At 43.3% G+C, this 21,003-nt stretch overlaps 1 protein-coding gene across 3 annotated transcripts in view; it reads left to right on the top strand.

Annotated features, from left to right (window-relative positions):
- Window positions 1-21,003, top strand: part of LOC138283857 (mucosa-associated lymphoid tissue lymphoma translocation protein 1-like) — a 977,541-nt gene that overhangs the window by 327,536 nt on the left and 629,002 nt on the right. For all 3 annotated transcript variants that reach the window (XM_069222019.1, XM_069222018.1, XM_069222020.1), the window contains one exon: window positions 18,260-18,387. In XM_069222019.1, coding sequence (XP_069078120.1) covers window positions 18,260-18,387 — 128 coding nt within the window. The remainder of the gene's footprint in view (window positions 1-18,259; window positions 18,388-21,003) is intronic.

Genomic DNA, 21,003 nt, shown 5'->3' with positions numbered 1-21,003 from the left:
ACCCATTTATAAACCTTCGTCCATTCTTGTAGATCTGAAACTTGGGTCCTTTGAACTTCAAGTCGACTTTCTAAAGGTATCTTTTAGGTTTAAATTGTTTAACATCTGTAGTATATAATCGATAACTGAACTCTCTGACCGGGATAAGGTGGGCAGAAAGATGAATCAATTAATAGTGTGCCAACTCTGCAAAGCCCTCAAGACCGCAAACATCAAAATGTTCCTCCCTGCTTCTACTAGGCAGTTATGCTTAGTTATGCTCTTAAATCACTGAAACCAGTTCTCAGTCCTTGCGTCCTTTTTCTTTTTTCGGCACCAGTTTGAGGGCATCTGGAATCTCAAGCATCCTGTGGTTATTATATAGGACAACCTTTCTTTCCTTTGCAAATTGCCTTATAGCATCCCCATCTTGCAAAATTGGCATGATGGTGCCTAAGTTCTTCTCGGTTTCACTCCTTATGCAGGCAAGTTGATAGACCATTTTCAGACCACTTCTGGTAAGATTCACTTACATGGAGAGAACCAGTTCACCAGCATTGTCAGTCTCACATTTTCTGCCTTATTTTCCAGAAGTAGCATAGCCTGCTTTGCAGTCTACTGGAAGATGAAGGACTAACTGTTCACCTTCTGTCTGCTAAATCACAAAGCTTTTCTGCTTTGCAGTTTCATGTCCAGTAACACCTTAAGCCATGGTTTCTGGTCTTCCTTCCAGTGCCTCCATGCCCTGAATTGAGACATCCTTGGAGCCACCCACCATCAATCCTCTCATATCCAAACATTATGCAATCTTGCTGCTGTGGTCTGGATTGACAATACTTAATTTCTTGCATTCACACCCAATGTGTGTACAGAATCTCCCTTGCAGCCCCTGTGTCCCTTGCCCACATCCAAATCTGCAGTATTGTAACTCCTCTGTAAACACCAAATTTATTGGAAAGGCTCTGTTTTCTGGTTCAGTGTTGGTAGTTTCCTCCATGGTTCCAGTATCTCTATGAACGCAAACAGCAACTTGCAGTCCCTGCTCAAAAGAGCCAAGTTGGGCAATTGCACCTTTGTTTTGTTGGAAGGAACCTCTAAGGTCCTCCACCTTCAACAATTGATCTGGTCTCTCCCTCTGGTTCCGGCACGCATTGCTGTCCGTATGTGGCAGGTCTCACTTGCCTGTCAGCAGCATTATCTCATTCCCCTACTCCTTCCCCACAGGTGAAGAACTGTCTTGCACCCTCAGCATGACTCTGACTTTTGCAGATGGCCAAGGACATGTGTTCACTGAAAGGCAGAGTAGGAAGAGTGCATCAGTAGCTAGTGGGGCAAGTATCTTTCTGCCATTGTCATAGCAGGAGACCTAGCGTGTCCTACCCCTAGTTCCATGTTCATTGAACCTCACAGTTTTACGGAAAGTGATGGAGACTGCCTGACCCACATAGAGTACAGGAAGGTGCCTCAATTCTTGCACCCCCCACACAAAATCAGGTTCTTTTTTTAGCATTTACTAGGACAAGTTGGAACTCCTAACAGTGTGGGTCAAGTATGTCATTTTATACATACCGTAAAAGCTCTTCCCACCCTTGTTGAACCCTGATTGATCAAAATTGCTGGAAGATTTTCTATTGTATTATCAATGGTTTTGTAAATATTTTAATATCAATGATGAAAATCCTGATTACCAAGACTATTGTCATTGTTACATAGACTGCTATTTTGAGGGTTGGTAACATCTTTGGAGGCATAGAGCATTCCAAATCTTCTTTTGGCTGCTTTTTTGTTAAAGGAGTGAAAAAGAACTTTGTTTGAAAAAAGGATACCCGGTTTGGAGTCATAGTAGCTCCAAAGAAATCAACACTCTGTTGTTTGCCTTTCATTCCTTAGTACATCAGTATCAACATTTGTTTGCTCCTTGTGTTTGATGGTCTTCAGTGGGTGTACTGTGTTTTTTTGGGTACTTGCATACTGCTTAAATCAATCCTAAGAGACTCCGAACTTTCCATTATAGGAATGCTGCACAATAGGGCAGTAGCTTCTTGTGCAATATCCTGTTGAACCACTTTCCGAGCGTCCTCTCTAGAAGATGGAAGTGACAGACCCACTTCCCAGTGGGTCAACCTTGTTAGCGCTCATTTGTTTCTCCATTCTTTTTGTCCCATTGGTCTGGACAGACTTGTTTTCCAACTCATCTCCAGTTAACATCCTCAGGAATTGTAAATCAGTGGGGTTTTCCCTTGTGTATAACTTTCAGTTTTGCTGAGAATAGGATATATTGTAGTACCATAGCTCTGAGTTTTTGCTCGACTGCCACAAATGTTTTATGGAGATTTTGTACCTTCTAGGTGTAATCTGGGAAAATTCTTATTTAGTGATAGTTGTAGGTCAGGTTACAATGTTTTCTTACACTGCAGAGGAAATTGTTTTGGTCCTGACAATTCAGGTTTTTTGCCATTATCGTTCTGGTAAGGGCATCCCGGGAACACAGTGGTGCAAGTACTCTGTGTTCTCTCAATCTTCTCTCAATCACAAATACAAGTGATAGATCCTCCAAGCATCAGTCTTTTGTGATCAAGTGCTCTAGAAAGGTTTCAGGCATGTTCCTCTCTGCCCCTCAGGGAACCCTACAAAGCAAAGAATATTTCGGGGTGTCCTTGTCTCAGCTTCCTTCACCCCGTCCTTCTGTACATGGGCTAGAATTGTTACAGACTGGACCAAGAAGAGAACATCTGTCACTATGGTCACCATTTGTTTTACAGTCTTTTCAGTTTCCAGTGATCGCTGGTTTACTTTGTATAGATCTGCTCTCAGTAAGTTACTTCCTCTGCTATAGTGACAATTTTATTTTCCAGAGAGAATTTTGATTGCACTATAGCTGCCAGTGTTTGGGATTCTATTTGTGTAGTAGTTTCTGGGGAGGTCTATGTGCCTGCTGTTTCAGGTGGCAGCTTGTCTAATCTTGTGTGCCCTGTATATTGATCCATGAGAGTTTGTTGTGTCAACCCTAGGGTGTGGCGTAGGTTCTCATTATCCTAATAAGGCACTGGATTTGGGCGGCAGAATCGCATAGATTGTGGGGTACTAAGTACAATTCCACACCATGTGACGTCTGTCTGCCTAATCTGGATTTTCCGGCTAACTAGCAGCGCCTCATCTCCACCCAAGAGCAGGGATGATTGTGGCAAGGGGCGCATGACAAGAAAGACTCCTCAGGGGAATCGTGGTCAATCAGATCTCATCCCTTTCTCTCAGTCACATTAGTCTCACACAGGCAAAGATGAGCAAAGCCAGAATAGGGTTCAATAAGGGTTTATTGAAGTAACTCACCTTAGATAAATTAGCCTGTACTGCAATAACTAGGATGATAAAACACAATAAAAGCAAGTTTGTGACAAGGAGAGTGAAACACAAAAACAGTCCCACCATACTGTCACTGGGAACGATATATATTCCTTCTACCTAAGCAATTTTAGAGCACAGCGTATTAAGCCTGATCCGCCCTTCAGGTTCCCACCCTTCGTAAGACATCATCCCTCATACCTGAGTAAGGAAGCCTATAGTCTAGAGAGAACACCCGTCCTCATGTAGGCCAGGGTTCAGCAGTCTAAGCAGGCAGCTGTAGCGAGGCAATCAGCTTGCAGTCGCCATCTGGCTGGAATCTCCCTCTAACGTGTGTGGAACAAAAGAGTGTTTTTATAATAAAACAGTTGACATTCAAAGAATGGGGCCCCCCACATAGGAGTGTGTATGTTTCTGTGAATGTTGGAGGCACAGCGTACCACTTTTGCCGGCAACCCTATCTGACTGCAGCCTTGAGGAAAGATCAAAGTGAAATTAATGTCCTAGTAAGAAAGCAATGCTTTCCTAGATGAAAGAACAATTAGATAGAGAAAATAAAACAGCACCACAAATATGGCTAATGCTAGAAAAATAGAGCGATGCTGAATAAAATGTATCTGGGGTTGCCAAGATGGCCGGCAGGACGTGAATCCCCTCGGCTTCGCTGTCACTCGAAATACAGCTGGGCACATCGATGATAACCGAAGCGTGAAGCAAGAAGGTGGGTAAGGTGGTGGAAAGAGGCCCTACCCCCCCTAGAGTGCCCCCGCAGCATGGGAACAGGCAACGACCAGTGCAGGCAGTGACTGGAGTGTCACTAATGGGGTCCCCAAAAAGCAAGGTCAGGCATGGCGATGCCTGACCCTAAAATGGTGACCGCACAGAGGCATTGAGACATGCGGTCACAAGACAAGAAGGCCCAGGGGATCCTAAAGAGGCAGAAAGGAGTATGGACCCTGAGATTACCCTTACCCCACTATAGAATGGGTGCTGGCCATACTGGCTTAATAACTTAAATCCAGGAACTCTTCCAGATCGAAACTAAAGAGCTGCTGAAAAGATCCCCCTTGGGGTGAGGGTTGGAGAATAATAAGCGGACGAGAGACTTTGTGTGTCCGGAGACCATGACATTACAGTAAAGTATCCCAGATCACAGCATGAAACTGCAGAATTGGCAGAACAGAGAACCCATGACAGTATGATGCAATGAGGTTGTGTATGGGAGCAATAGTTGGGAGCTACGGCGTATCACGTGAGAAGCTGCAGTAAGAGAATGAACCACAGGGTAGCACTCCTGTTCCATCAAGCCCTACAATTCCGACCTAGAGGCCACCACACAGACAAGGAGGGACGCTACATTATGGTAAAAGGAGTAATGAGAGTTTCTCAAGTTACTTTTGCTTCAATATATACAATATATACACCCAACTCAAAGCAATAGCTGGGAGCTAGGGCGAATCACATGAGAAGCTGCAGTAAGAGAATGAACCACGGTGGCTGGATGCAAAAGGTGCCTGGAGAAGTTATTCCTACACATGCCTTCCAAAAAACTAAAGTCCAACAGGGTCTCCAACTACTTCTCACCCTCAAAGGGGGAACAGCACAGCAGGAGATCATGGAGATGGCGCCTCACACAGGATGACCTCATTGCCTCCCTGAGAGATTTTAAAAAAGAACTAAGAGAAGAATTGAAGATAGATATGGCCTCCTCGCTCGACAAAATTCCAGGCAAATCTTTATGACAAACTATCCTCACTGCAGCAAGATGTAGACTCCGTAGGCTCCTGAATTTTAGACGCAGAGATGAAAACTGAAGAAATGGAGACCAGTCTCACCCAACTAGATACTCTCACGCAGACACTCCAGATGGAGCTTCAAACAGCGGCACTTAAACAAGAAGACATGGAAAACAGAGCTCACGAGACAACATCCGAATCGGGAATCTTGCAGAAGGAGCAGAGGGACCCGACCTTGAAGCATTTGTGATGGGCCTGTTCCAAGAGATAGTGAACAATACACCACAGCGTAAAATAAAGATAGACAGAATCCACAGAGTGGGCAACAGCACCCTTACTGACAAGAGACGACTAAGAGATATTCTTGTCAAGCTACATTCCTTTAAGGTCAAAGAAGTCATCCTCCAGGCCTCACGAAAAGCATAATTACTTATTACAAAGTGTATACAACAAGAAAGGTACTCAGTCCGTAGATAGGACCATGTGCATATATTACATTACATGTCACCATAACAGGCAATAGCATGCAGGAGCCAAGTCTATTTGTTGTCCTCAGTCACGTGCTCTGTGCAGTCCACAACAAGAAGTGCCCATATAACACAGTGCCAGATGAGTACACATATAAGTGGAAGAAAATGCATTATGTATCTGATCAAAACATAACAATGATCATCAGAATTGGGTTTCGTCTGGATACTTGTCCCATTTGGTATATTTGTCTGCCTCATGCACCCATTCCCAGTACTACAGCTTTGCAACAATCTCAGCACATGCCCATTTTGTTAAAACACCGCACCACTGTGAAATCAGTGGGATGACTAGAGGTCACAAAGTATGTGCTGTGCTTTGTTTTTAGTTGTAGTAGGAATGAACCTCCAGCCGGCACTGGAGTGGATCACATGGCAGTAATATATCCATAACCTCTGAGAGACAACCCAGGCTATCCCTCCAGAATGCAGCAGTTGTTCAGTCATGTGGTAAATATCTGCTGTTCGCCCAGAGCAAGGTGTTGCATAGTAGAAAGCGCCCAACACCCAGGCCACAGATTAACATCAAATTGTTGAAGCACCACAGATGACTGACTGTTACCCAGAGTACAGCACTTTCAGGCTAGCCTCCTCAGTTCAGTATGCTATGTCTACTCTAGTACGAAGGGCCTGCAACCTTGAGTAATAAGAATACTCTCTGTTGTCCGGGTACATAACCCATCAAGTATCTGTGACCTGAGTATTGTTAACCCAGTGCCTGGTTTGCATTTGGAGTGAATACTGATGCCAATGTAAATAGTTTCCCATCAAGCACCCCTTCAGTCGCCACATATCTGACGTCACTGTCAGCCACAGATCTGTTCAGGACACACAGCACCCCACAAACAATCCATATGAGCACTGCTTGTGTAGCCCTTGAGTACGTGGTCCCATACAAAGAACCCTGCGGAGTTTGTGAAATTCCAAAGTCAGGATATAACTATTCTGCAAACAGTTGAGGTGAACATGATAATGCTTCAAGTATGTGTAGATTTTCTACCTCTTCGCAGAGTGACTATTCCTCTAACATTCCAAGTAAGCATACAATATAGTCTACTTCCATTCTCACAGTGGTTCCCTCAGTCTGAGTCTAGGGACTGAATGATGCCTGCTACCAGTTCTCACCTCCCACCCATCAGGAGGGGAGCATGGTGATGTCTGGGAAACCTTTAGAGATCATAACAGTACAAACATCAAAACTTACAGCACCTACACCTAGGCCAAAGTTACCAAATTTGCTCGGCCAAACATGCAGCACCAATAACTTGTGCAGAATAAATGTTCCAGTCAAGAAATGGGGTAAGTGATCGAAAATATATGGATGACATCGTTAAGCTTGCTCCCCTGTATGCATCCTCCAGACAGTTGTTTAAGAAGTATCTGCCACCCACCCCCTTTGGAGAAACAAATACCCAATCATAGTGTCCCACACCACACTGTAGGCACAATAGTAACTATAATACAGAAGGCGGTAGAGCAAAAGTATATGTAAAGTTCACATGTGGTCCAGTTATATGACAGCTCATCAGTCATTGGAGTGACCAGAGGGCTTTTTCTCAGTTCCTGCTCAACCGTGTTAATTGTGGGAGAGTCAGAAAACTGAAGGTCTGAACCATGGTTATCTGCATCATTGGAGCCAGCCTTTTGCAGCTCTGCAGCCATCCATTTTCCACTCTCTGGCTGTCTGTTCCCGAGAAGGCTTTATGTGCAGTTTCTTAGTTGAATGACATCTACCTCTGGCAGGAATCCGTCTCCCCTCTGGTTCCCCGGGCTCCAATGGAGACTCCATGCCCCTGGACGTCAGCCGTACCCATGCTTCACCAGGCACAATGAAAAGCAAGCAGAGTCCACCTCCATGATCTTAAACTTGGCCGAGAACATCGAGGCATATTTCATGTTAAGCAAACTCAGTTATTGCTTCACCTCTAAAAAGGATTCCCCCTGCTTCTGGACTGCAGTCGTATAATCTTGGAAGATCATCACCTTTTTGTTTACCACCATCCACGGGCTTTTAGATCATGGCATTTGCCGCATAATGTCTGTGCCCTGGTAGTTCAGTAGTTTTGCCACCACGGGTTGTGGCAGGCAGGGGTCTTGCAGACATCCTATGCAACCACTCCACAAAGAAGAAGGTTGAGGTCTTACCTCCCAACACTAGCTGAGAGAGCCAGTGTTCGTTACTCAGGCCTTTGATATGCTCCAGCAGGCCAATGATACTGATATTGCTATGACGAAAGCTACCTTCCACCACGTCCTCTTTGTGCCACAAGAATTGAACCTCCTCCTGTAGTGCCTTAATTTGTGCTTGGGCGGCAATGAGCAAAGGTTGCTTTGCTACCAATGTGGATTCGGCATCACTCACCCCATCCTTGAGTTTCCTTTGCTCCTTGCGCAAGAGACTATCCCTAATGTGTCTCTCTTGGCTTTCAATGTGGTCTTAATGTTTAATACAGCCTGGGGTATCTCTTCAAATTTTTTGGAGTGCTCATGTAGTGCTTATTCTACTGGGGATACCAATGGGCCTTCTAAGAGGTAGAAGACCTCGTACCATCCTATAAACCAGGTCTCAGCCTCTTGGGCTTCACATGACACTAGAACAGACTAGCTGCATTATGCTACAATACATGCCAGTATTTTAGGTTTAAATCTGTTTTTTATAAAATTTTGCAGAAGAGTAGAAACAGTACATGTCATCCCTCACCTACATTCACAGGACGGTGGGCTAAGGAAGATACAAAATAAAGCAACGTAAACCGGGAAGGGTGTGGGAAGATGTCAGAAAGGGAACATACAGGGGTAGAACCTTGGGGAATAAAAGGGTAGTGCAGTCGACAGTTCTCAGCAACGTATGTGGCAATGTAGTTGGGTCATTAAAAACAATGTTAACGTCAGGGATTAGCTACAGCTCCTCTGAGGGGTTTCTGTTCCTCCTGGGTGAGGTGTAGTACTCTTAAGTATCTCGGTCAATACATTTCTCAAAACTCGTGAGAGAGGAAGCGTATACAGGCTCCCCATGTCTTATGGAATTGGGGCAGCCTGCAGTCCACCACTTCAGTCATTTTCTCCATACCCAAAAGGTCCCAGAGATTGTGAAGCCAGTCCAACTTTGTCAGGACAGTGTTGGTTCCCCACTTAGCTAGCATGTTTTGTTTTACTGTACATAGGACGAGAGTAATGGCCTTGCTCTTCGTCAATTTTAGGGAGTAAGTTAGCACATTAGGGACTCCTAATTGTATGTAGCTGGGAAAGCGGATTACGTCAGTGTCAGCCATCTCATTAATATCTGCAAGTACTTCTGACCAAAAGGACTGTAGTTTTGGACACTGCCAGAGGATGTGCATTAACTTCCCAGGCTGACCACAATGTGGCCAACAACTGCATCACCTCCCGGCTTCCATTCAGCTAGCCGTGCAGGTGTTTAATACCAGTAAAGTGCAATTTCTTTGAGGGTTGCTTGACCACTGGCACTACAAGCAGAAGTACGTGTTTGACACAAGATGTCTGCCTTAGGGGTAAAGGAGTGTTCGCACTACAGTTCCCACTGCTGTTGTGTAGGGGATGGGACCTCACGTGCTGGTGTATTAAGAGATGCATATATGTCCGACAGGAGCTTTTTGTCTGTTTTTGAGAGTTAGAAGCCATTGCTCTAATGGTGTGTGTAGGCCACTGGCACGATATGAGGTTGTGTGACCCAGTGTCCAATAGCTAAATACTGCCAGTATGCAGTGGAAGGGTGGGCATTGTCCAATTGGAGTTGTGCAAAATCTAAAAGGCCATCTAGGCAAAGAGGTCACCTACCCTCTCACAGCTGGCAACTTGTCTTTTTGAGAATGATGCATCAATCTAGAAGGGGGAAGTCAGGGTGCCCAAGAATCAGCGTTTATGGTGAAATGCGAGAGAACAATTTCTTTGTGAGCTGTACCTTGTCCCAAGTGCCCACTGTGCCCTTGAGTACCAGGGAGATGTAGACCCCTCCTTGGTCTGTGCGGTTTAGGGAGTCAGGGTACCTTACAAATGTGGATCCCCACTATTGCTTGATCAATAAAGCACCAGTGTGTCTTCGGTCTGGCCCACTCCACCATGTATCTTGGTTGTGAGTGGGAATTCCCAGTCCACCCTCCCTTCAGGACCAATAAACCTGGCTCTTTCCCTTATGGTTTTTTTTGCCACCCCAGACGTAATCCTCAATTAACTGTTGCAGCTTCCCTAGAATGAGTGTGGGGGGGTGGTTGAAGTGGCAGTGTCTGCATCACATAAAGTATTTTGGGCAGAAGAGTCGTTTTTACTGCTGCCAGTTTCCCCATCCAGGAGAGAGAACCTCCCTTCCAAGACTGCAGGTCTGTTCAGACTGTGGAAAGGAGGGTCCCGTAGTTACGCTCTACCGTTTTCTCTAGCGTTGAGTGAACTTTCAGGCCTAAATAGGAAACCCCTTGCGTAGCCTAGGAAAAGGGGAAAAGGTGACTACGTTGTTGATGATCCACCTGTGGGACAGTGAGTCCCAGTATTTGCTTCTTCTGGAAATTAACTTTAAACCCGGAGACCCTGCTAAAAGTCTCCAGCTTTGATATCAAACGTGGGAGTGACGTAAAAGGGTGAGTGAGCAATATCATGACATCGTCTGCATGCATGGGCAGTTTGTGTTCCCTGCCTACCTTAGGGATGCCCGTTATCAGTGGATTATCCCTTATCCTCTCCACCAAAGGCTCCATATATAAAGCAGAAAAGAAGATGGGACAGGGTACAGCCCTGCCTGGTACGAAACAATATTAAGCAGCCGAGACAGTACTCCTTTTACTCTAACCTGTGCCTTTGGATCAGCATCGCTCCACCAAACCCATTTCTGTAACTGTGGGCGGTCCAATCTTGGCTAGCACTGTTCTCAATTTTGGCCAATATACGCGGTCAAATGCTTTTTCAGCATCGACTAAGAGTAGGAGCGCAGGTATACGAGAGCGATGAGTCTTGTCTGAGGTTGCAGTCACTACAACCGCTTTCAGTGTAGTTTTGTCACTACAGCCTCTCTCAGGAATGAAGCCAGCCTGGTCGGGGTTAACCAGTCCCTCCATATATGGGGCTAGACGGGCTGCTACTAGCTAGTACATGAGTGAATATTTTGGCTTCCACATTCCCTATAGAAATAGGGCAGTAGGAGGCGCAGTGTACTGGGTGTTTCCTCTGCTTGGGAGTCACAGTAATTATGGCATTTCTACTTGTGTCTGTGAGGGTCCCTATCGTGCTGAAAGACTATGTGAACAGGCTAAGAGGGGAGGACAGTGTTTGTGCAAAAGTCTTATAGAAGTTTGGGACAGCCATCCTGTCTGGGTGCCTTACCTGGCTGCAGCCGAGCTATAGCTGCAAGCACATATCCATATGTGAAGAATCCATGCCAGACTGTGTCACCCTGCAACATCACAATCTCAGGTATCCTGTGCCTGAGGGCTTGAGCTCATAATCTGTGTGTTAGCACGCATCCCGCCTTATAACCCTCAGTGTAGAATTTTTGTTTAATGCGTAATTGCGCATATTCTTGTTTATCAAAATCAACAACCTTAATTTCCTTACGCGCTAATGTAAGTTGACGTCGCGCGTGATGGGAGCCTGTCCGTTTGTGTTCCACTTCGTGGTCCAGCACTCATCCCTCTAGATGAAGTATCTTGTCCTTACTGTCTTTATTGTGCTGTGCAAAGATAGTTATGAAGTTGTCCATAATTACTGCCTTAAGGCATCCCAGAGGAGAGCTATGGGGGTGTCTGGAGTGTTGTTAAGGTCAAGGAACCTGCATATTGCAGTGTCAATTTCGGTGTTAACTGAGTCGAATTGCAATAGTTTAGGATTAAGACACCAAGCACCAGATTGTGTTGGATTATGTGGAGTGCGTTGAGTTATGAAAACAGGTGAGTGGTTTTAGAGGGCAGCTACTCCCAGTTCCACACCTGTGATGGCAGCAGTCATACATGGGGACATAAGGTTTGGTGTGCTGCAGTGAAAAATGTGTAACCCTTGTCTGTTGGGTTGTTTGCCACACATCCACGAGCCCCATATCCTTCAACGATTGAAGGCCTACTGCAGTGGAAGCCCCAGTTTATCATATTTTCTGACTGGATCTGTCCATGAGGGTGTCTGCTACTAGACTGAAGTTTCTGCCTACAAAGATATCAGTGTCTGGGGATGTCATTAACCTACCCAAGGCATCCACAAGGAAAGGCTCCTGATGGGGATTAGGGGAGTACACTGTGTCCACTGTAAACTTGTAGCTGTGTATGACAATACAAATGCGAGCATTCTACCTGTCATCTCTGCCTGCATTTGTACTGTGCGACCAAGGAAATGTGTGACCAAAAGGATCGCACTCCAGCCTTTCTGAGTGTCTGAGGGAAAAAAACTAGTGATCAAACCACCATAGGCTGAAGGCACACATCGCATTTGGAGTCCGTGAGAATAGAGAGAAGGGCTTTTTTTTTAAACCATTTTTATTGACTTTTCAGAAGAACAACTCCATATGTCAAACATTTCCTAGCTTAACAGCAGAGACTCTTGCATATTGTACATCTCAGTACACATAAGTTCTTATGTAGAGCTCAGGTCATTATATGGAGAAATACACATAATAAAAGAACACTTGATCCCACCCACTTCTCCCCCATTCCCCCTCCCCCAACAGTGCATCTGTGGTACCTATTATGAATATATGTAATCCTATATTAACTGGTGTGTTTAGGGGGCTATGCGCTGAGTAGGACAGCTAGCAAGACACGCATAGAGTATTACAGTGCAATCGTTAATCAACAGGTGTTGGGCTAGTAGGGGGATCTTCCATCCATCGATTTATAGCAGAGAGAAGGGCTTTATGCTTCACAGGGGCATTAAGGCCTCTGACATTGAGGTTGAGTACTAATCATGTTATGGGGTAGGTTAGAGTGTGGCTAGGACACTGAATATGGCAGGCGTGTGAACACAGCGCTCCGCTCCGTCCTTTCAGTTATCCTGCCCAATCTGATCAGGAACCTGAACCTGTAAACGCAAGACGGTTTGATGCATAACTGCACTTCAGCTGAGCGTGAGCGGAGGCAGTGATCTGGCAAACCCCTGACTGTGATCCTTGAGAGTGCAGAGCGCTGTGACCTTGGTTGGGGATGCACAGCAGCGTGAGGACGGAGGTTGTAAGTTCATGCCCGGAGGGCGTTAGGGTGGAGGTCCTTGGTCCCGGAGGCATTAAGGCCATGTGTGGGACCGCAGCTCGGGGAGTCGGTGATGGCTCATCTTGATCGCTGGGATCCCAAGGGGGAGAAGATTGCTCCTCAATAGTCTGCTTCCTGAAGGTGCGGAGGGCCTAGAGTGCATGGCTCGCTTGGCATTGTGGGGTTGGGGGCCTGGACAGCCCAGATGACACACACTACAACAGAAGCCGCAGCAGCTGTAGCGGTGGGACGGTCCCCCTTGGCTGTTCACTGGCCAGGGCCCTGGACGACACAGGGGCAGTGGCCTGGCTGCCCCTGCCTACAACCATTGAGAGTGTGAAAGGCTATGGTCTTGCTCGGGCTGTGCCATGACAGGACAACAGAGGCGATGAGTGTGTGCCAGACTGGTGATTGAACAGAGGCCTTCGATCACACAGGTGTTGAGACTGTGCTTTGGACCGTTGATCAGGGAATCTGCAGAGGTGGGGATATAACAAAACGGTCCTCCTTGTGCAGAACACTGTGGTGGTAAGCACTGATAAGCAGAGAGCATGTCAAGTTTGCTAAAAACCTTTGCATCTTTCAACACTGTCAATCAGTCTCAGTGATATTTGGCTGAAGATGCATGTCAACCCAGATTCTATCATTTAATTTGCTGAGGTCCACACACATTCTTGGGAATCCATTGACTTTACGTTCCAAAACAACCAGAAATAGCCACTCTGAACCCTTTAATTTGTTAGGGACACAATTATTTGTCTGATTCCCTTCTGAATTAAATTGTTACCACCAACAGAACCCTTCTAACTTTGTGTACCACAGATTCCTCCCTAGACTTCAGTATAATTTTATGTGTAAACCATTTAAACCTTTCCATATGCTCAGTAATTATGCCAGGAAACTTCTGTAGAGACACACTCAAACACTCATGCCTACAGAGAACATGTTCTGAGTTCTGAGGGTCCAAAATAATTTCTAAATTCCTTTTTTTTAACTACCTCAACATACATGAACCATCTAATCATAACCTATACAGTGCTGGGCCTGTTATTACCTTTGAATGATAAAACAGTCTCATACTATCCCAAGACATCTATGGGATTTCCACCACCTTCCACTGGTCTGAAATGGGACTTCCTTAGGGTTTTGATTCATAACCTAATCCATTCAGTTACCCCTATTAGTGTGAAAGGAAAACCTGAGCTTGTGTCAACCTTACATCCAAATTAAATTGACTTGGCAAAACGGCCTCCTAATGAAGTTCAGCCCACATGCAGAACTTGACCACTTTCATTCTTGTCATCTTCCTTAGGTAGTGAATTCACACAATACTACTCTTTCCTCACTCGAATTAGACTCCTTCCAATATCTCCAAAATCTTTAACTGATTTGATATTACATGTTCTCGTGGACCTACACACCTCGGCAAAGTGTCCATGTTTTTAATCACACCAAATTCTGCAAATTTGCTCCATTAGCAGACATTGGGCACTGCTCAAATGATTATTGCTACAAAATCAGTAACATTGTCACCCCTTGGATTTTTCACGTGAGAATAACCTTTTCCTGGATCTACTAGCTACATCAATAGCATGAACACCTGAAGACTGCTGTTTTGATGATATTTTTGCCATATAAGTTGTTCTGCTTTCAACACTTAAAGCAATTTCAATGGCCTTGGCCAGAGTCAAGTTCAGAGTGAGCAATACAGCTTCTTATGTTTTTATTCTATTAGTCTTCTCTACCTCCTGGTGCCTGTTCATTTCCTCCTCCAAGGTATCTAGTGGACAAAGCTCTTGGGTCACCCACAAAACTGTCAGTGGATTTTCCAAAAAGTTGAACGCTTTTGTAAAGCTAGTGCCTTTGTAATATAACATTCTTAGGAGGCTTAATAGGTGAATCCAGCTTCATTATAGTTGAACCATGTTAGTCAACCACACCACCTTACACTCTAACCAATTCTCCTGATAAATGTTTGAGTTCTCCCCAGACCAATAAGGCATTTTTTGGAGTAAACATTTCTTCTTCCATCTTATCTATATGTGGCTTGGATCCCTACTTCAATTTTTCTTGTTCAATATCAGGTAATCCTGTATTGGGTAGAAAGGATGGAGCAGGAATTACATTTTGCTACACATCTAGGAAATAACAAATGACTGTCAAATAAATGAGATAATGACAAATGTGAAAAACACTTTACACTCACACACAGGCTGCTTCTGGCCTACACATACACAAGGTGAAAACAAAATACTGTTTACACGTAAAAATCAAATTGTCTCTTAAGATTGCCAAAGTTTGTAAGGTGCTCAAAGTTATCACTTAATCCATTAAAGGTCTGGATTACTAAGGTTCCCAAAGAGCTTAAGGTGCCCATGGTTCTCATTTATTTAATCAAAACTTTGAGATCTGACCACAAGGATGAGTATGAATTAAAATATTTGAAGATTATTGTGTGTGCAACGCTGACAGGTTAATGATTGCTTACAATGTAAGTTCAGTGGAGAGCATCCAGAAAGGTGTGGGCTTCACTAGTAGGTCAATGGGCACTCAGTACCAAAAGGAAACAGAATTATGTTACCATTGGCTGAAGACTTGAAAGGTGTTCATATCACTGATCAAGAAGCACTGTTCTGGGTCATGCTCCACTAGTCAAATGTGCACATGGAATTAAACCACCTCATTTGTTAGTTATACCTTTCCAAGAGAAACTAAAATGTTGCCAAAGCAATGACTACGATGAGCAGGACTGCTATGAAATTGGTTGCATGTCTTCCTATGTCAGTGTGCTCTGACTGACTCTTGAACACCACTTATGGCCCAGACAATGCAGCAAAGCAAAGTTAGCTTGCCCCATGGTTTTCAGGCTTCAAGATGGTGGTCCATAATTAAGAGTAGAGTATAGACGTCACCACTGACCTGCCCCATAATTGAATGCAGGTAATGCATCATGAAGAGAACCTGGCTGGGAAGTCCATCCTCAAATTCAGATGTTTTCAAATGGCCTACAGCCACGTAAACAGCAGAAGACGACGATTCCTAGAAGGGTGCAATGGCCATGAGCAACCAAACACCTGTGGCATGTACCTCTGTGTGGATCCTGAAAATTGTACCAGTCACTCATAGCAAGTATAAAGTGGAGGTCATCACTTTCAAAGTAAGCTTTTATTACCAGCTTACTCGCATGATTGGCAGGGACAGGGCACAGAAGCAACTGCCTCTCAGTCATTAAAAGTATTTGAATTGTATTCTCTATTACACTTGGACAAATAAACACACGGAATACATTTGTAGAGGAATATCATGACCACAAGATCCAACAATCACTATTTTCACCTAATGTAGGCAGAAAAAAGAGTGAGTGTACTACAGAAAATGGAGGCTTTGAACAACTCTGCCCGACTCAGCTCAACTTTCTGCTTCAAGGGTTCAAATGTCAGTGATCTAATCCTCACCTCACTGCTCTGCCTTGGAACTCCAGAGTCCTGTTCCCTACTTTCCTGGAGAAGCACATTAATTGTATCAGACCACAACAAAGGCAACAGTGGGTGGTAGTGCAGCTTGACCTGTCGGGACAGGAGCATGCAGGGTCATTTCCTACGGAGACTTATGCGCAGCCTCCATTGCATGGTCTTTTCTCTGGTGCATCTGACTTGACAGGTAAATTTACTTCACTCACTGGTTAAATGCAGCGTTCATTATATCAAATCGATTTGCTCCATTTTTACACAAGTGCAAAACTGCACATAATATTGCCTCCCGTAATCTGTGTTAAACCTCTTGTGAAATTGTTTTTGGGTGATAACATATATTTTTGTTTACGCTTATGATTGGTTTTGAAATTGATTAATCTACTATGCAGTATGTCCTTATGGCATTGTGAAAACGTCTGGTGCCACACTGTTGGTTTCATTAACTACATATTTGTATTAGTTCTGAAGGCTCTTAAGGTTATATTCAGAAAGGTAAATTTACACGTTGTAGATTTACTTGTGTGAATCACCTCCGGCAACTAGGATTTACTACACTTTTTTTCTATTTCCCATTTCTGAGTGTAAAATATTCCTAGGCGCAGACTTGCATGTCTAACTATTTATTATTAGTTTATGTGTGTGTGTGTGTGTGTGTGTGTGTATGCATGTATATATATATATATATATGTAGATATATATATATATATATATATATAAAACATTAAATGAAATGTATATACTTGTCTTAAGAGTCAAAATAATTGTACTTATTTAAGCATTATATCCGAAGGGGTGTTAAATTATGTCCATGCCTCTAATAATTTCTATGATAGTGTTTTACAATACCTATGAGTACCCATGCTTGGGGATAGATTGGAGTACATTTACAACTGTTCTGGGACCTTTTTCTCTGTAACCTTTTGCCAGTCGCTGCTCGCGGGGATTCCTGGGGGCGGGGCAGCACGCAGTTGGGTAATAATTACCATTTAAAAAACATATAATTAAAATTTTTTACTTCTACTATTCGCTCCTCTGCGACATGCAGGCACAGGCTCCCAGCCAGCCCTGCGGCCAATCCTGATGCTGCCCAAAGCAGCATCAGGAGTGGCTGGAAGCGCCCAGCTAGGGTGCTCCCACGCAGACTTGGAGCCTGTGCAGACTCTTTCCAGCCCAGCAGCTTAGTTGCTGGGTTGGAGAGAGCCCTTTGCGCATGTATGTTAGGCCGGCCAGAGACGGCCGGCCAAACACACATGCGCTCTCAGGGAAGTGCACAGTGCACTCCCCTCTGTTCCTCACCTCCAAAGCCATGCCCCTTTCACAAGGAAGGGGTAATAAACACAGTTTCTTATCCCTTCCTTGTGAAAGGATTTGCAGCGTTTGCTGTTGGCGGGGAGGCGACGCTCCTCTGCCCCTATGGAGGAGACGCCCCTGCCTTTTGCATGTACCTTCCTAAATCCCTTCCATTTAAGTGTAAGTATTCCCCAATTTCCAGCCACTCCTCCATCCCTCCCACAATACTACTAAAACATAGACCTATGTGTTCATATCTACACTTATGGCAAAGATCTCTGCATTGAAAAGATTGGAGCCCCTCTGAACATAGGTTTGTAAACCACATTTCCTAGTTCTTGAGTTAATACTACTAATTAAATGTATTATAAATGCATTTTGTGAATACGACCTTGATCTTGTTAATATGAGGAGAAAATACTGTTTTTTAAACAAAACAGTACAGTTGAGAGTATTTTTGTGCAGAATGTCGAACTACATACATTTATTATGTGTTCCATTGGGTTCAGCATGATTTGTATACCCGCACTTCATGGCCTCAATGGGATCGCTTAACATGAGATCTTCTGCTAAGAGACCAAACTATTAGTCAATTATTGATTCTAAAACAGAGGTACTGATATTTCGATACTGTGATTTTTAAATGAAACAGATTGGCATTGTCTTGACGAGCACGATACAAGTAGCCGGTCTCTGTGCTTGTAAGTAAACTGCCATGTTATTTTTGCATTTAGAAATCCAGATCACAGAGCAGCCTGTCTCTGCCTGTGTGCCTGCAGATTACACTTTGACTTTGCGGTGCAAGGCTGAGAGTCCCTTATCGCTTCAGTACCAGTGGTATCAGAAGAGCGAGCAAAGTGAGGTAAGGCCGCTGGAAATGTAAAAGGAAATATTTGCAGGAACGACCTTATCTTGACATATGCGTTGATACCCTGTAAGCATGAACAGAGACTTTGGCTCTAAACTATTTCTCGCCTGCTACTTTATGTATTTATGTTTATTTGTGTATGGTCTACTGCAGCATGCTGCTGAGAATGGTATTCCCAGAAACAGCACCAAGTAAAAACAAAATAGCTGTCCTAGCAATGAACCACCACTTGAACCAGAATATATTATATATAATATGTACCTATGGTGCATTGGAACTATAGTCTGAGGCATCATCAGTGGGATACTTCACAGTGGGTTTTATAGTTGATAGTTTAGGTGTAATGCCGATACAGGCTATAATTGGGCGAGATCACTTGAGGATTTTGTTGTAGTGATTTTAGTGGTTATAGAAAAACCACCAGCTTCATAATGTTCATGGCTTGCTCCAAGTTAGAAATCATAAAATGCATGATCAGGACAGAGCAGGAATATTGTTTTTCTTTGAAATTATTTTACACATTTGGCACTAACGACGGACATACATTCATGCACATTTTTACCAGTAATAAAGATTTTATTGTCTGATTAGTAAAAATCATTACAATGTAGACACATTTGAAAAAAAATACATTCTCACAAATATATACGTCAATCACAACCTAGATCTAAATGTGATAAAATCAAGTATACCATCTAGAAATGATAACATTTACAAATGTATCAAGTCTGTAGGAATTGGCTCCTAAATACATTACCAATCATATTCAGGAGTTAGTGCAAGGAAGCGCTAAATCGCTTCGTTTTTTCAGTTCATTCTAGACATTATATGATAACAATCATGAGTAACATTCAGAGCAAGGTAGCGCTAAAGTGCTTATAGCTTTTCAGTTCGTTCTAGACATTATAATATTATAAAAGAAACCTTTAAAACATTAAATAATTCAGTTGGATTTTTAACTGATTCCTGCGACCTAATGCTAAAAATATCTGAATAAACATTACTTTCGTAGGGGCAAAACTAATAAAATTGTCTTATGAACCACTACATATTAATAGTAAAAAGGCAGAAAACATGTACAAGGTAGAGTTAAAGTGCTTATCTTCCTATCCCTATTTTATCAGGGGAATACATTTTTTTATTCAAACAACTGAAACACAGACACATAAAGCTGCCCATTTAGCATACAGATACATACTGTTCACTTTGATTTAAAAAACTTGATTAGTCAGCAGATCAAAAGAATTAACCTGTCAATAAACAAAGCATAACAGCCTGGCAACAACTTCCCACTCCTGCTTCTAAGAACTGTGATTTTAACAGAGTTCGTTGTACATGTAGCAGGGGAGGACAGACAAACTGTGTGTAATAAGGTTTTTTCTTTGTGTAACCACAAAGTCTGCAACGGGTTGTTGGCCATTGTTGCAGCCATCTTGGGGTACCGTCCTTAGCAGAATATCTGCCAAATCTTAACTTGACAAATGCATCCCTCGTGTGGTGGAAAGTATGAGCACTGGTAAGTCTGGATCTCAGGTTTTTCCTAGGAGTTTATTACTGTCCAAGCATGCTTCTTGGCTACTAAAGTATCTTTATCTGCCATAAAGAAGAGTTGCTTTGTGGCTCAATTTAAAAGATTCTTAAAGGAAACTTTATTTCTATAAGCCAAATGGCTGGCACTCGAAAGAGTGAAAGCAGAAAGATAAGTGAGATCTCCAAGCACCAGTATAATCAGTTATTGATTTCTTACCAACACAAATTTACTAGGGAACCAGGCTCAGATAAGACCTGTAGTAGTATAAGCTTTTTTAGAAGTCAGTCTGTCTGACTAGAAAATGACTTTGAAGACTAAACTCCAGACACATTTCTGCATGGCTAGTGTTCTTCTGAATTGAGAAAACAGATTTAAAAGCCTTAATATGTAGCTGGTCCATTAGTTTAGCATCCTTTCCTCAAAAGATGACCGAGCCATAGGCTAGTGCTGGAATCAGCTGATTTTTACTAAATGATCATAAGATGGTCACATTCATTTGTCTCGCAGTTATTTAAAAGCAAAGATGGAGGTAAAGGTTTTAGCTCTTAAAAGATTAAAATGGCTTTCAAACAAGACTTTTTCATCAAAAAAGGAATGTCTAGATATTTGTAACTCCTGACTGACTCAATAGGCTTTCCTCTTATTGCCAAATCAGGGTTCTAAAAGTAGACTGCCCTATTGGCATTAATTTAGTTTTCTTAATATTCAGTTCTAAATGATAGTTGTTATATATTCATCAAAAGACTTGATTAACCGCTGTAAGCATATGGCTGATTAATATGGTATTGTCGGAGTATTATAGGTTTTTTTAGATGGCAATTTGCAAGTTTAGGAGAGTGTGCATTTATGTCCTCTACATGCTGATACAAATCTGCCATAAAAAGATTGAATAAACACTTGCTTTAGGCCACTGTGGGTGTTCATTCGCCAAGTCAAGCTGGTTCCATCCCCCAGCGTTACCTGAACATACGTGTTAGCACAGAGGAGAATGATCAAATCATGAAGTTTGTGTGGCACTCCCCATGCTGCTAGCTTTTTAGGTCGAGCATAGCAGCGCGCAGGTGCTGCTTTTCCAACGT

Source organism: Pleurodeles waltl, chromosome 3_1 (assembly GCF_031143425.1).
Source record: "Pleurodeles waltl isolate 20211129_DDA chromosome 3_1, aPleWal1.hap1.20221129, whole genome shotgun sequence".
NCBI lineage: Eukaryota > Metazoa > Chordata > Amphibia > Caudata > Salamandridae > Pleurodeles > Pleurodeles waltl.
This window is presented reverse-complemented; position numbering and strand designations above follow the sequence as displayed.